This window comes from Clarias gariepinus, chromosome 24, assembly GCF_024256425.1.
Source record: "Clarias gariepinus isolate MV-2021 ecotype Netherlands chromosome 24, CGAR_prim_01v2, whole genome shotgun sequence".
Taxonomy (NCBI): domain Eukaryota; kingdom Metazoa; phylum Chordata; class Actinopteri; order Siluriformes; family Clariidae; genus Clarias; species Clarias gariepinus.
Genome location: NC_071123.1, coordinates 5,460,542 through 5,477,067, shown reverse-complemented (window position 1 = coordinate 5,477,067; position 16,526 = coordinate 5,460,542). Strand labels below are relative to the sequence as shown.

At 40.4% G+C, this 16,526-nt stretch overlaps 2 protein-coding genes across 2 annotated transcripts; one reads left to right on the top strand and one right to left on the bottom strand.

The window, feature by feature from the left end:
* Positions 1-981: 981 nt before the first annotated feature.
* On the bottom strand, positions 982-5,882 carry ssna1 (Sjogren syndrome nuclear autoantigen 1). The gene is made up of 3 exons (XM_053484742.1): positions 5,690-5,882; positions 2,778-2,977; positions 982-1,217 (listed from the first exon to the last, which is right to left on the bottom strand). The coding sequence occupies exons 1-3, from the start codon at positions 5,739-5,741 to the stop codon at positions 1,113-1,115; spliced, it is 357 nt and encodes a 118-aa protein (XP_053340717.1). The 5' UTR covers positions 5,742-5,882; the 3' UTR covers positions 982-1,112.
* Positions 5,883-5,947: 65 nt separating this feature from the next.
* Positions 5,948-15,415, top strand: anapc2 (anaphase promoting complex subunit 2). Its single transcript, XM_053484741.1, has 14 exons — positions 5,948-6,127; positions 8,729-8,984; positions 9,106-9,430; positions 9,544-9,676; positions 10,640-10,841; positions 10,933-11,052; positions 11,141-11,258; positions 12,282-12,460; positions 12,587-12,728; positions 12,851-12,926; positions 13,656-13,859; positions 14,018-14,150; positions 14,689-14,930; positions 15,129-15,415. Exons 1-14 carry the CDS (start codon positions 6,080-6,082, stop codon positions 15,339-15,341), a joined length of 2,391 nt encoding a protein of 796 aa, XP_053340716.1. The 5' UTR covers positions 5,948-6,079; the 3' UTR covers positions 15,342-15,415.
* The last annotated feature ends 1,111 nt before the right edge of the window (positions 15,416-16,526 follow it).

The following is a 16,526-nucleotide window of genomic DNA, read 5'->3' as shown; positions in this document are numbered from 1 at the left end:
GGTGGCAGAAGGGGAGTTCTACTCAATATTAGGCATAATATTACGCTTGATTGCATCATAAATTAAATAATGTGTGTGTGTGTGTGAGGTTGTGTGTGTGTGTGAGAGAGAGAGAGAGAGAGAGAGAGAAGAAAAAAACTTGTAGAAAAGTCTGTGGGAACCATACATCTAATCTTTCACCAACACCACTTGCACATATCACAGGAACTCTGCTGGGCGTTATTGCCACACCCCCCAGTACAGTCCTGGCTTCGCTCCAAGCCATTTCCACATGTTTGGGCCATTAAAGGAGTTCCTGGGAGGCCAGCGTTTCAGACATCAAGCAGACAGTCTGATCACAAGAATTTTCTATCTTGATGGTATCCTAAACTCTGAGATAAGTGTATTAGTGTAGCATGGGGTAATATAGAGAAAAAAGAAGAGTCCCAGTTTGACCAGTTTGAATGAACGCCTACTTCAGTCTCATTCCTTAATGAGGGTATGTGACAAATAAAATTTGAATTTGAGTAGTCTCAATATGCTTCTTTGGCCAGCATTGATGCAGAGGTTTTACACTCTTGGAACACTTTCACAACTGTTTCATAAAAACAAGAAATATTATTTTACAACTTTAGAAATGTTTTCTTAAAAAAATTAACAGTTTTAAAAACAAAAATGGAAAAAAAAAACCCTCACATTTCATTTTCATTTTAAGATTAAACTGAAGTAGTAATGTTTCTCTAGTTCCCACAAGTAAAAAAAAAAAAAAAAAAAAAAAGGACATAAATGGCAGATATTTTGCATCGAAGCTTCATTTCACTCAAAAGCTCGATTAGCAAGTTAAGTTTTTTTTTCTTTTTTTTTTTTTGCATTTCTGTCTTTGGCTAAATTTACTTGTACGAATTGCATCACTGATTTAAAAAAAAAAAAACGGTTAAACATTAAATAAAGTGAAGGTGGTTAATGGGGTCAGTTTGATGTCATGAAACAAAAACATTGCTAGAAATAACCTTTATTAAAAATATGAAATTTAAATACAATACAATTTACAGAAAATGAATACGGTTTTAAAATACCAAGAACTGAAAGGGTTAAATGCTGCATGGTGTCAACACGAACACAAAAGGAGACTGCTATAGCGGTAAACGGTCTTTGTTGCTCCTGGGTTCTGTGGCTTTGGCGAGGTTCCCGGTCTCCTTCTTCAAAACACTTAACAGGGTCTGAGAACTTTCTAGAATCTAAAACAGAAAAAAGAAGCAGTTTTTACATAAAGCAAGCAAATAAAATCAAGTAACTACTTTCTTAAAGATAAAACACTAACGCATGTGAGTGAATAATGTTTTTTCTTTCCAGACATGTGACAAGCAACAGTAAGAAAAGAAAAAAAAAAAGAGGAAAAAAAAGCCAAAAAGACAAAAGGAAAACAAGTACTTTCAATTAAAGGTTTAAAGGGAGTAGGTTATCAGCTGTGCGGTCAGGAACTGTTTGATGGAAGTGGCAATAATTTTTTTTTAGAATATGTAAAAAATCTGGGGAAAAAAAATCCTAAACCAGTACATTTGCAACACAATATGATGCTTTTACAAATTTCGCCACACGGCTGATTTTCCCAACTTTAATGATTTTTGCTATGAATTCATAAATTGACGGTCACTAGAGGCCTTGCTTATTTAATCATAGCCAGCAAAGGGACTACAGAAACCCACAGAGACCTATAACAGGGCTACAGCAAGCGTCAGCACTGGGAGTTATTGCTACATCCCTGATATAGTAATGAGGGGTTCCTGGGAGGCCGACGTGCTAGACGTGCAGCAGGCAGTCCAATCATGGCTCAGGCATACTGAGAAAACTTTCTACCATAATGGTATCCAAGCACTAGAAAAACATATAGGAAGTGCAATAGTGTAGCAGGGGATTATATAGAGACATAAAGAAAGTTTTACTCAGTGGACAGCCATAACACTACAGCAACAGCTGGGGTGGGCTACGAATCACAGCACATGACTACAAGTGGTTAACAGACGGCAGGATTATGGCAGTCATTTTGTTGGTATATTTCTCCGTAGACTCTTGTAGTAGTACTGCCAATAGATCTGACACCTAATGGTAAATGTATTTAATCTTTTCTAGCTAATCATTCTCTCTTCACCCCAACTAAAGGGATAAGTGTCATTTATGACCATATATGGATGGAAAAGTCAAGTCCAACATATATTACTTCAAAACATTAATTTCTAAATATTCTTTAGTCTCCTTGCTAGAAAGTTAGTCCATCCTGCAAGACTACTCAAAGGCATGAAAGTTAGGGGAAGAGGTGATGTCAAATAATTCAGAGGGTTATAAATCAATTGCACAGGTCATTTCAGATTCATATGGAGAAAAAGATGGTTGTTTGGCAAACTTTTGCACAATGACACTCTGGAGCACCTCCTCAAAATGCAGGTTTGTAGCCCAAGAACATTGTGTAGAGATGATTAAACTGTTGCATGACAAAAGCCTAGCAAAGAGACCACTGGACCCCTTTCTTGATTTATTTTTAAAACATAGCACCACGTGGACACCACACACCATCCTTTATTAACCTGTCGCATGTGGGAGGGTCTGTCCATTTCATTAAATGAGATTATTTGTACTCCCTTTCCCAGGGCTGCCTGACAACTTGTAATTAAACCACATTTGTGTTAGAACAAAGATTTTGAACATTAAATTATAATTATAATTATCTAAAGTGCAAAGTGCCCAATGGTGAACTCATTAAATTACATTACAGGAAATAAATAAATAAATAAGGCTGCTACCTTCATGTATGCAGCTTCTGTCTCAGCGATGGTTCGGTCTAGTTCTCTCCGTGTAGCGAGGCGGCGGTCCAGACTTTCGGACACGCGGTTTAACTTCTCAGTAAGCAAATGGATGTCATGCTGGAGACGAGACTTCTCATCTTCCTCCAGCTGGATCTGCTTATTCAGCTCATCCCTCTTGCAGAACAGCTCCTCTATACCTGAGGAAAGAGCAACCATTCAAGTTCTTGCTTTGTTTTAGCTCCATAAAGACAGAATAAATATTGTATGTTTATTCATGCTAATGAAAAGTAAACATCACTTTCTGTATGTATAGAAAAAAAAAAGAAAAAAAAAAAAAAAACTTTGTTCAGCTGAATTTTCGCTGAATCACACAAATACTGACCTACGAAGGAGGACTGTGGGTGTTTATCATGGGTTAAAACAACAACCGAAGAATGCCTTAAGTGAAATATTTCCCGATATGAGCTTTAACCTCTGACACTACATATGTTATAGAGATACTATCAGTAGACAGCGATGTGCAAAGTAGTGCTGCGACTTCACTAAACTCATATGATCTCAGTAAGAGGTCTTTCTCTTACTCCAGTTCAATTCATGCAGATTTAATTAATCTAGCTTAATATAGCTCTAGGTCTAGATTTTCTAAAATACTAGGATATTGTGTTTTTTATATTAATCAAATAAAGTAATGTGTGTGTGTTTTTATACAATGCATCAGCTGCTTCCAGCTTGCAAATGTGGCAATTTTTTTACTATCCTTCAAATTATTAAAATGCACAGATTTTAAAGATTTTTTCCTTCTAAAAATGAATGTCTGCTGAATAATGAAAAGACAATGTGGACATCAAATCAATATAATTTTTTGGTAGAAATTGTAAAATACTACAGGTGTATCGCCAGAGGTGAAAGGCAGCCAAGTAGATATGCTTTGTTACTGTACTTAAGTAGATATTTCGAATATTATTAAAAGACATTTTTTACTTTGACTCCACTACATCCTCAAACAACTTTCTAGACTTTTACTACATATCTGCATTGATTCAGAGGGAGACAAAAAAATATATCTTTTACTATGAAATAAAACTTAAGTAAAAGTACAAAAGTCTTTGCCACAAAATCTACTTAAGTTAATGTGTTTGAACCGGATGGTCCACTGGCAACCCCTCAATAGAAGCAGGTGAAAAACTAACAACTCAAGTTGATATGTAAATGGAGGACTTCTACTTAAGTAATATTCAACCTATGGAATCTACACTTTTTGTCAAGTACAGAACTTGTGTACTTTGCCCACCACCGCATATTGCACAGTTCTACATAGGATATTAATCATTTATTAGTAAATCACTAATATAGCTGTTGTTAGTCTTTTGGCTGCCCCCTTCGAGCGGTCGCTACAGCGCACCATCTGATCCGTACACAAGGTTGAAAAAAATATGTATGGAGTGATAAAATTACCCAATTCTTAATTTTTTTTATCAGCATTAAACTTTAAGCGAAACCAAGATGTGCCATAATAATTCATAGACTTTTAATATGCAGAATAATATTGGAATTCTGTTAACGTTAGCCTTAAAATCGTAGCGGTCAATCTCTGTGTTTTATACTTAGATATTGCCAATGAAGTGCCTGTTTATTAAACAACAGTAAAAGCATAAATCATATGCTGAATAATGCTGTAGTGTTTAAACTAAGGCCATGTCCACAAGTAGCCGGGTATTTTTTAAAACGGAAATTTCTCTTTTTTTGTTATTACAAATAATTCTGTCCACACGACCTATGGTTTAAAAATATCTTTTTTCACATAAAAACGCAAGGAGCCTCTCTAATCAACACGGGCTCAAGTATGTAGCAGCAGTAGAGCTTTGTAGTACATTCAGGCACCTCGGTTTGTTAACGTAATGTGCGAGTAACTGCATGTGTATGTACATGCTTGTAAAATGTCCAGTACGCAACGTTAACACAGTCACTAGTTCACTGTACATACGTCCACCATTGCACAAAATATCTTCATAAATAAAGCTGACGTCAAATCAAGAAGACGAGCACACAGACAAGGACATTATTGGCACAAGACGATTAAAAATACCCCGCGACGTGTGGACATGGCCTAAGTAAGTCTGAAAGATTGTCGCTCATCTTATGTTTAGCCAGAAAGAATGTGTGTCAATAAAATATATATTTTGCAATAAACATCTTTTTTGCTTCTTGTTGGTTTTATGTTTTATAAAATTGTGTGATTGATTGCATGTCACTGAAGGACTCACTGGCCCAGCTTGGATTTATCAGTTCATTCATTTACCCAATGTATTTTGCCCAAATGGGCGGAGAATAAGGAACTATATAACTGTGGTTCTTAAAGTGAATCTCGGATACATAACCAGTCTTTCTTTCCTTTTTGTAACTTGATTACAGCAAGAGAATCACTCTGCCATAGAAAACCTCCAAGTTATTACGCTGACAAACATCAACCAACTGAAATGTATTTATATATCAGACAAAGAATCAGATAAAACAAACGATTCATTAAAACAAGAATCCTGATTAAACACCATTTTATTAGTTTGTTATTTTGGTTAATAAACCCTTACGGAGAGAATCTGTGGAATTTCCCTTAATACTTACAGACTGTTCAGGTTATGTGTTGGATGTTTGACCATAATAATATTTTTAAAACATGTATTAAATATGTACACAGTACATTTACACCAAATCAGACAAAATGTTCCTGTTAATGTAATTCAACAAGAGAGGATTTTCAGCAAAACTGTTTTTTTTATTGTGCTTTATGGCAGCTACTTAACTAACCTAATGTCTTCATAAGTTCTTAGCATTTAGCATAGACAGTACATAGCGTTATTTTAAAGAAAGCATACGTTTATATAATTCCTGATCTTTTATATTAGACTTACACTTGACCAGCTCGTTGTTGTAGGTCTGCAGTGCAGCTCCTTGCTGGGTCATTGCTGATTATCTTCACAAAGTAAAAGTTAACTTTTAAACCTTCAGCTCATGAACTGTTTTGGATAAAATCCTGCCTGTTATTCCCTCCACAGTACGAGCCTCAAATCTTAATCCTCCCTCTCGCTTCTGTTTCTGTTTCCAGAGCGACTGCAGCTCAAAACTTCTCCTCCAAGCCGCTTATCAACTTCCTGTGGCGTGACGTCATCAGTACGCGCCCGACGCTGCAGAGAAGCGCGCGATAAACTCGCCTGCGGGAGCAACAGAAAATACCACACCGGTGCTGTTCTGAGGAAAATATGCGCTTTGATGAAACCCTGTTGCTCCGACCGTTTTAATTAATGGCGCAGGGCTTGACGGAAGCTTGGGACACAGTGACTGCTGCACTGGTGAGTTTAACAGCGTGAAAGGTTTTAAAGGTGCAATAGGTGACTGTAAAATCATTAAAAGAACACCAATATGGAAAAATTCACTTCCGGTCTGGAATTCTTGATTCTGTTTAGACGCGCCCGTTGGTCGTTCTATAAAGCTCGTGCGCGTGACGTCACTGTTTAGGTTGTCGCCTTGATCTCTTCTGATCTTAAAACTGACCGTACCAGATACCAGGGACTGGAACCAGTCACCTCCCGATACGATATTATCACGATACCTATAAACCGATTTAAGTAAAAATCATGATTCTTTAAGTTTCAAAATTTTATAAATATCCCAATTTACTCACTCATTGTCTATACCGCTTTATACTGTATATACAGGCTCGCCCTGGAGATTTGGGGCACGAGACAATCCATTGCAGGACACACACACTTATTCCTCATGGGTAATTTGGGAACGTCAGTTATCCGCATCTGAATGTCTGTGGACTGTGGGAGGAAACCGGAGTACCCGGAGGAAACCCACCAAGCACGAGGAGAACATGCAAACTCCATGCACATAGCGGCGGGAATCGAACCCAGGCGGATATACACTCACCTAATAGATTATTAGGAACACCAGTTCAATTTCTCATTAATGCTGTTATCTAATCAACCAATCACATGGCAGTTGCTTCGATGTATTTAGGGGTGTGGTCCTGGTCAAGACAATCTCCTGAACTCCAAACTGAATGTCAGAATGGGAAAGAAAGGTGATTTAAGCAAGTTTGAGCGTGGCATGGTTGTTGGTGCCAGACGGGCCGGTCTGAGGGTTTCACAATCTGCTCAGTTACTGGGATTTTCACGCACAACTATTTCTAGGGTTTACAAAGAATGGTGGAAAAATGGAAAAACATCCAGTGATGCTAGAGGTCAGAGGAGTATGGGCCGACTGATTGAAGCTGATAGAAGAGCAACTTTGACTGAAATAACCACTCGTTACAACCGAGGTATGCAGCAAAGCATTTGTGAAGCCACAACACGCACAACCTTGAGGCGGATGGGCTACAACAGCAGAAGACCCCACCTGGTACCACTGATCTCCACTACAAATAGAAAAAAGAGGCTACAATTTGCACGTGTTCTCCAAAATTGGACCGTTAAAGACTGGAAAAATGTTGCCTGGTCTGATGAGTCTCGATTTCTGTTGAGACATTCAAATGGTAGAGTCAGAATTTGGCGTAAACAGAATGAGAACATGGATCCATCATGCCTTGTTACCACTGTGCAGGCTGGTGGTGGTGGTGTAATAGTGTGGGGGATGTTTCCTTGGCACACTTTAGGCCCCTTAGTGCCAATTGGGTATCGTTTAAATGCCACGGGCTACCTGAGCATTGTTTCTGACTATGTCCATCCCTTTATGACCACCATGTACCCATCCTCTGATGGCTACTTCCAACAGAATAATGCACCATGTCACAAAGCTCGAATCATTTCAAATTGGTTTCTTGAACATGACAATGAGTTCACTGTACTAAAATGGCCCCACAGTCACCAGATCTCAACCCAATAGAGCATCTTTGGGATGTGTTGGAACGGGAGCTTCGTGCCCTGGATGTGCATCCCACAAATCTCCATCAACTGCAAGATGCTATACTATCAATATGGGCCAACATTTTTAAAGAATGCTTTCAGCACCTTGTTGAATCAATGCCACGTAGAATTAAGGCAGTTCTGAAGGCGAAAGGGGGTCAAACACCTTATTAGTATAGTTCAAGGCGACAGTGCTAACTAAGCAATGTTAAAACATATAAATTTTAACCTTTAAAAAAATTGTTTAATGATTAACTAAATGCAACCAGTTTTTATACAATTTTTCTTACTTAAAAATCAAGTGCAACGTGTAATGCAACAGTGCAAACTTACTTCAAATACAAGAGTTTGACATTTTTACTAAGCAGCAGGTATCCCTCGAACAAACTTGAAAAATGTGTAAATAGTTTAGAATCCACCACCTATAGAATTATAAAGAAAGCAATTTTTTTTTTTTACCGGTTGATTAGCCGATGACCAGTCACAACCAATCAAACTGAAAACCAGCCAATGATAATTACTGACCGATCGACCGGTTTACCTCTATTATAAACATGTAGTCTTTTGGCTGCTCTCAGCAAGGGGTCACCACAGCAAACATAATAAAAATTTTTGGAGTCAGTGAGGTGATAGCTGATTTGCCACGCAAAAGAATTTCGATTTATAACCAAATTGATTTTTCAGCCAATCTTTACCAGATTTACTCACTAGGTACACCTTCTCATTAATAAAAAATATCAAATCACATGGTAGCAACTCAATGCATTTAGGCGTATTTTCAGTGTGAAAAAAATGTATCTAAGATGTATTGGCAGGTGAAACAGAATTGTCATCTATTTACTTATTGTTCTAGTATTAAAAACATAAAAAAGGAAAAACAATACAAATTGTACCTAATGCACCAGTAATGGCATTTCTTTCAGCTTCAGCCCTTGATTACATACCTACTTTATGAACATTATTCAAAGTGTATCTTCATATTTTTCTAATATATGATTAGCTTTATATCCCTGAACATTCCATTCTTGCATTTTTGTTTTCCAGGTATCTCCGTGCGCACCCCCTCCAGTTACCGATGATCCCGTTTCCGAGGCTCTGACCCTGCTGTGTAAGAAAGGACTGGGCCAATATGTGGAAGGTTGGCTCCTAGAGACGCTGCAGGCGTCTTTGGCGTCCGACGTGGCTCCAGAGTTCTGGGCCGGACTTCAGCATCCGGATGGGGAATCACAAGAGAGAGACAGGGGCAGAGCCCTGTTAGAAGCCTTTAGGACCCTGCTGCAGCGGCTCCAACCTTTTCTCTGTATGCTGTGATTTTTCTCTCTCTTTTTTTGGGGGGGGGTTTATGTTTTTTTTTCCAGGCTGTGAAGATGTTTGGCTGCGGAAGTTGTTTCTTTTTATTATATTTATTTTTCTGTTCGCAGGTGGTCTTGAGCGACTTGGTTCGTGGCAGGACGAGGGTCGAGCAGGTCTGATCGGACCCGGAGCCCATGGCCTGCGGGAGAGGGCGTTCTCTATCATTCGTGCCATCCTTTTGTTTTCTCCACCGCCGGTGCTGCAGCAGCGCGTTCTGGAGTTCTACAGCCGCACCTTCTCTGTGTACATGAGCCAGATGGGAGAACAGATCGAGCCTGACGATGCAGTTGAGGAGCATGAAAGGAGCGACGTGTGCACGGGATGCGCCGCTGCACCGCAGGCGTGCTGGTGTCAAAACGCTCTGGAGCAGCTGCAAGAGTTTAGTCACATACTGTAAGCACCCAATTATTAAATTTTTTACAAATTGTTGAAAATTCATGTGGAGTTTCTATTGTTTTTTTTTTTTGATGAGCAAGCAGGTCATGCTCTGTGTGTGTTTGTTGCAGCTCCAGGCTGCAGCTGTTAGAAAGAGTGAGCTCTGAAGCAGTGACCAACATTCTGCACCGCCTGATCGAGCAGAGGATGGAGCAGCGCTGCAGAGGAGAATATGAACGATCCTTTCTTACAGACTTCAACGATGTATGTCAGCATCCTCCCTGTTTATTCTTGACTTCTGACTTTACAATGTCTCCTGCTGTTTTCACCCTTACTACAAAATTTTCTCTTTATTGCACGGAACTAAGACAAAGGATGCTGAAGATGCACAGTCAATTACTATGAAATAACATATGGAATTAAAGAATTAAACAACAGCAACAATAGTCATTGTTATTAACAATAGTTATTATTTTGAATCATAAAAGTCAGCTGTTCTGGAATAGTCCTCGCAAGAACTGTTATGTCAAGTGCATTTGCGAGACCCCTTAAGCACCATCTGGCTCTCACAAAGACCGTCCCAGAAAAGCAAGACTAAAACCACTGCTGCAGAGGAGAAGTTCATTTAGAGTTACCAGCGTCAAAAACCACAAATTACTCAGATTAGAGCTGTTATAAAGGCTTTACAGAGCATTAGCAGCCGAGTCAACTAGATATAAACTGTTTAAAGAAGTTGATGTTGGTCTTTTGGCTGCTCCCGTCAAAGGGTCGCCACAGTGGACTATCCGCTTCACGCACAAGCTTGGAACTAGTTTTACATCGGGTGCCGGCATTGAATCCAGTGGCTGGTGTTTTCGGCACTGGCGGGGTTTCAAACTGGCATGGTAGCAGTTATTGGGTTTGCTCACCTTCCAGTTGCTACCAGCTCGTGCTCTTTGTCGTATCAGGTTTTCTAAAATGCTCTTGGTTTGGGCTTTTTTAGGTTAAATTGGATTGGGATCTGGATGGTTAAACTGGATTAAATCTGGTTTGGTAAAATTGGATTAGGATGTGGTTGGATAAAGTAGCATGATAGGCGAAAAACCTACCACTGAGCCACCAATGCCCTCAACCTGTTCAAAGGAGATTATGCCATGGACTTAGACCATGGACTTAGAAGGTGTGTCCAAACTTTTTAGAACTGTCTTCTTTCTCCAAATTCCTTATGGTCTCTTTATTTCTGTGCAGTGGTTGGAGCAGGTCCTTGGTTGGCTCAGTAGGGTCTTTGCCAGCGAGGTAGGCGAAGCCACCACCAGCACTTTGCCAACAGACGGAAAGCTAGATTACGTTGGTAGTACCATCCTCCAGCGCTGGCGTTGTCATATGCAGCAATTCTTCTGCCGCATCTACGTCAACATGAGGATCGAGGAGCTTTTCAGCATCATTCGAGGTTAAAAAAATGTATACGTTTGTTGATGAATTGGACTCCTCTGCAAACTTCTGCATGTCAAATCTGTATATATATTTTTTTTCCTGTGTAGATTTCCCAGAATCCACTCCTGCTGTTGAAGACCTGAAGTTCTGTCTGGAGCGGACCAATCAAAGACAGCAACTTCTTACCTCCCTCAAATCCGCTTTCGAGACACGACTGTTGCACCCAGGTCAGCTGGCAAATAATAATAAAAAAAACAACCTTGTGCATTGTCGTAAAAAATATTGAACTTATCGTTCCATTTTTTTCTGTTGCAGGAGTTCACACATCTGACATAATAACTGTTTACATCTCGGCTATTAAAGCATTACGGGAACTCGACCCCTCCATGGTCATCCTTCAGGTGGCCTGCCAACCCATTCGCAAATACCTAAGGTTAGGCAAGATTCTCATTCTGCAGCACAGTCAAGCACAGACGCTTAAGTTTCATGTTATTAGCTTTGTTTATCCTTTTAGAGCACCCTTGTGAAAAATATTTTCTAACTCAGGGATCAGAGAGAAGGGCCAGGGATAAGGGGAGTCCTGAGGTGTAATTACTTTGCTTAAAGCCTCCAGCACTGGCATGGTAGCAGTTATTGGGTTTGCTCACCTTCCAGTTGCTACCAGCTCGTGCTCTTTGTCGTATCAGGTTTTCTAAAATGCTCTTGGTTTGGGCTTTTTAGGTTAAATTGGATTAAATCTGGTTTGGTAAAATTGGATTAGGATGTGGTTGGATAAAGTAGGATTGGGCTTTGTTTGGGTAAAATAGTTTGGGCTGTGGTTGAGTATAATTGGGTTGACCATAATGAGGTAAAATTGGATATGAATAGTTACGTAAAATTTTATTGGCTGTAGCTGGGGAAATTGGAAGGGGATTTGGTTTGTTTGAGTAAAATTTGATAGGGCCTCTGAGTAAAAATGGATTGGGGTATGGTTGGGTAAAATTTGATTCAACTTTACCTGGATACAATTGGATTAGGGTTTTATTAGGTAAAACTGGATTTAGTTTGTTTGATGCATTATTGGTTAAAAATGGATTTGGGTAAGGTTGGGTAAAATTGGATTAAGCTCTACCTGGGTACATTTGGATTGGGGTATTGTTGGTTAAAATTGGATTTGGGAAAGGTTGGATAATATTGGATTAGTCTGTACCTGGGTACAATTGGATTTGGGTATTGTTGGGTAAAAATGGTTCAGGTAAAATTGGATTGAGCTTTACCTGGGTACATTTGGATTTGGGTACGGTTGGGTAAAATTGGATTGGGATATGGTTGTATAATTGTAGGAACACTGTCTAGACATCGTTACCCAATGAATCTAATCCGATTTTGCCTTGCCTGGGTCCAATCCAGTTAGTTTTATTAGTTTCATTTATGTCCAAAATAATTGAATTGGTTTCATTTATCTGATATTGGACAGAACGCGCGAGGACACAGTGCGTCAGATTGTCGCCAGTCTAACAGGCGACACCGAGGGCTGCAGTGAGTTAGCCAGTGAGCTCTCTCGGGCCGACCCTGTTACTCTGGAAACACAAGATAGTGAAGATGAGGGGAGTGATCCAGAGGAGTGGACCCCAGACCCTACTGATGCCCTAACAGGTCATAGCCCTGCATTCACACACTCTACATTTGCCTACAAGAGCCTTGTTTTCCTGATGGGTGTGGTATATACACTCTTAATTCATCTTGAGTATTCTTAACTTCTCCTAATCTTTGTCTTTATAGATAAGACAGGCTCTAAGCGGCGCTCATCAGATATCATCAGTCTTCTGGTGAGCATCTTCGGCAGTAAGGACATCTTCATTGATGAGTACAAGACCGTGCTGGCAGACCGGCTGCTGCACCAGCTCAACTACAACACAGCCAGGTGATCTTATAATACGCTTGTATTACTGAGGAATCACACTGTAATAAATGTGACATGACACACAGTGTGTTTAATTAGTTTGTATAGATCAGTGCGGTGTGTTTGTGTGTGTGTGTTTGTAGGGAGATTCGAAATGTGGAATTGCTGAAGCTGAGGTTTGGAGAGTCCCACATGCACTACTGTGAGGTCATGCTGAAGGTCAGGGCCGTCCAGGACACTTGTGTTCAATTCTATTTACTTTAAGTCTCTTTGTTTTCTTTGCCTTGTGTTATTATTATTATTATTATTATTGTTACCTCTGTACTTTTTGTGTAGCTAAAGACTTAAAAATCAGTGTCCACTAGAGGGCAGCTAAATCATCAACGACCTGTAAAGTCAAATCATATTTTCTTGGTCAGAAGCTGATGATGATGATAAAGATGTTTTATTCTAAAATCTAATAAAATGATCGCTTGAATGGAGTTTGACTATATCAAATATTTTATGTACAAGCAGTGTTACAAGAAAGCTGATTTTTTTTAATACAACATCACTGATGCATTTTACAGGGAAAGGCGGGGTACACCCTGAATGGGGTGCCAATCCATGGGAGGCACACACACACACACATGCACGCTCTCACAGGCAATTTGGGAACACTAGTTAACCTAACATTAGACTGTGTGAGGAAACCGGAGAACCCGGAGAACACCCACCAAGCACACGGAGAACATGCAAACCAAATGCACGCAGACCTGAAGCGGGAATCGAACCCGGAACCTTTTTCTGGAGGTGCAAGGCGACAATGCTAACCACTACACCTCACTATAAACACACTGGTCCGAAAAACAAGAAAATTTTTTTTAAAAATTGCGCAAAACTAACCATAAGGAACACTCGAATCATCCAAACTGCTTCTTATTCTGTTCCGTCTTTCTTTTTCTGTAGGATGTGGCGGATTCCCGGCGAATAAACACCAACATTCACGAAGAGGACGCTCGTCTGCCAAAGGAAGAGCAATCTCCTGTCTCCCTGTCGGCCATGATCCTGTCCTCGGAGTTCTGGCCTCAGCTCAAAGAGGAGAAGCTGGAACTACCTGCTGCCATTTCGAAATCCATGGAAACCTACACACACCGCTTTGAGAAGCTTAAGGTCTCTTGTCTTCCACTTTTTTTCTTTTTCAGCAACCATATTTCTGTTTAAAAGTGCCATTTATTTCCTTCTGGCCGCTAAGGTTAAGGATTATGTTATGTTATCAGGTGTAGTCTGAGAATTAATCAGTGACCATGATCATTTGTGTGTGAGAGTAGGCGATGCGGACTCTGAGCTGGAAGCCTCATCTCGGGTCAGTAACCCTGGACGTGGAGCTGGAGGACCGCACTCTTGCTAACCTCTCCGTGTCTCCCATTCACGCTGCCATCATCCTGCACTTCCAGGACAAGGGTGAGGACACAAACTGTCAACTGAAGGCTTATTTTCCATTTAACGTCTCTTTTATTTATACAGGGGCTTTCTCAGGGTGTGTGTGTGTGTGAGAGATATTTATAGTCCAGCTCTCTGAGAAAGACTAAAGACTATAAAAGGATGCAGTGATTGATGTGAAACTGTGCTTTTGGTGATCCTCAGTCTGGAAGTCTGAGCGAAGAAATATTGAGTTTGGTTGGGCTTTTATTAATATCTTCTGAATTGGTGGACAAGTCCTGCAATGAACATTGCATAACAAAGACATTAAATAGTCTTTATGATTAGAGCATTAAGCATGCTTTGCAAGTCACAAATGCAGGCAGAAATCATCTTTATTTAGGTGATTACAATTAAAATCAAGAATAGAATCAAGCAGATGTTTATTAGCGTGTGTTCAGTGTAATCCTTAGCACTCTTGTGTCTTAAGCTCCAACACTCCAGCTCCATCCGTCCGCGGCTGAGACTAGGCCGATCGGTTGCTTCCACCTAGTGTATAAACATGGGTTTCTTCTCTCAGGCACATGGGCGCTGGAGGATCTGAGCGGAGTTCTTGGCGTGCCTCAAGAGCTCTTGCGCAGAAAGCTAGCACTGTGGCAGCAGCACGGCGTGATCCAGGAGGAGTCACCGGGCCGGTACAGCATCCTCGAGAAGGCGTGCAGTCGGGAACGGCCTGACCGAGGCGTCATGCTCATAGACAGCGACGAGGAGGGAGACTCCAACACCACTACGCAGTCGGAGCAGAGGGAGGAGAAGCTGCAGGTGGGTGGACTCTAACCCTAACCCTATAAACCCCCCATTCCCGAAGTGTTCAAGTGATCTCTGTTCAGCACTATGCTTTCAGGTTTTGATGATGTGTTGAATGGTTCTTAACCCAGTTCCAGTCATTTTAGATCTTCTTAGTTGTTTTCTTTGCCTGACGCAGCCTAATCATTTTCTGTCTCCTGTGTCCTGCTTCAGTTGTTCTGGGCCTACATTCAGGCCATGCTGACCAATCTGGAGAGCATGACCCTGGAAAGGATTCACTCCATGCTGCGTATGTTTGTAGCTACAGGGCCCGGCGTCACCGAAATGGACGTCAACGAGCTGCAGGCCTTCCTGCAGAAAAAAGTGCGAGATCACCAGCTGATCGTCTCAGCCGGAGTGTACAGACTGCCCAAAACTACTCAGTAGAGATGCACAGACAAAGTTCATCTGCTTAGATTTTTTTTTTTCACAAATAATAAAATGCTAAATAGTTTATCATATTCATCATGTTTTACAGTGTTTTACTTCTCACTGCATTTTGTCTTCTATAAAAAAATATAACTGTTCTGCAGAGATTTAGGTTGATTTATACAAAATAATAAGATTTGCTCTTATTATTATGACATGTTAAGATTAGTGAATACCAGCTAATATAGACCGAAATAGTTACTTCCAGAATGCAAACATTATTCATAAATAAACGTCGAAGCCTTGTCTCTGTGCCTAAAATAACCAGAATATAGAAAGACAATATATTTTTTTAAATTGTTTACATCCCGGAGTAGTTGTTAGCGCTGTATCCTTGCATGTCCATGTCAAGGGTTTGAGTCCCTGGGATCTGTCAATGTGCGTCATTTGAATGTTTCTTCCACAGCCAAACACATGCAGATTACGCTAATTTACATTTCCAAATTGTACAGGTATGTGTGCATGAGCGCTTTACACACTATTTGATTTTGATACTCTATGCACAGATTAGCTAAAATCAATCTTAAGCAATGCTTTCATTTTTGTCATAAAGCTGCAAGCCATGCACCTTTTACAAAAGGAAAAAAATGCACATAGACTAGAGGCGGGAATCGAACCTGGAACCTGGAGGTGCATGGGGACAGTGTTAACCACTACGCCACTGTTCCGCCCACTCTGGTAATATTTGTGTATTATTAAAATTTCTTTGATGTTCTGGAATGTTCATTTGATGTCTGATGATTGTCTAATGCATTTTGTTTACATGGTAAACCTGTAGTCATGGCATTTACAGACAAAAAATTGGCACTTACAAACAATCTTTTTAGCTTTGTCATTGTATTGCCTTCATACAATTTTGTTTGTAATATCACAGCGAGATGGCACGGTGGCGTAGTGGTTAGCACAGTCACCTTGCACCTACAGGGTGAAGGGTTTGATTCTCGCCTCGGGTCTGCGTGAGTCACCATGCTTGGTCTTTCTCACATTGGTCTTTCTGAGGGTTTTCTCAGTCCAAAGAGAGTTCAAATGTGTGTGCACCTGTGCACTATGCTTGGTTCGCACGCACCTCACCCAGTGTGCCCCCTTCCCTTTGAACTCCCAGGGATAGGCTCCAGGACACATGATACGGTATTTTACTTTACC

Coding starts and splice junctions, on each gene's coding strand:
- ssna1 (XM_053484742.1), bottom strand. CDS start 5,741: ATGACCCAGCAAGGAGCTGCACTGCAGACCTACAACAACGAGCTGGTC. Junction 2,978..5,689: donor CAACAACGAGCTGGTCAAGT/GTAAGTCTAATA, acceptor CTCTTTCCTCAG/GTATAGAGGAGCTGTTCTGC. Junction 1,218..2,777: donor CAGAAGCTGCATACATGAAG/GTAGCAGCCTTA, acceptor TTTCTGTTTTAG/ATTCTAGAAAGTTCTCAGAC.
- anapc2 (XM_053484741.1), top strand. CDS start 6,080: ATGGCGCAGGGCTTGACGGAAGCTTGGGACACAGTGACTGCTGCACTG. Junction 8,985..9,105: donor GCGGCTCCAACCTTTTCTCT/GTATGCTGTGAT, acceptor TTCTGTTCGCAG/GTGGTCTTGAGCGACTTGGT. Junction 11,053..11,140: donor GACACGACTGTTGCACCCAG/GTCAGCTGGCAA, acceptor TTTCTGTTGCAG/GAGTTCACACATCTGACATA.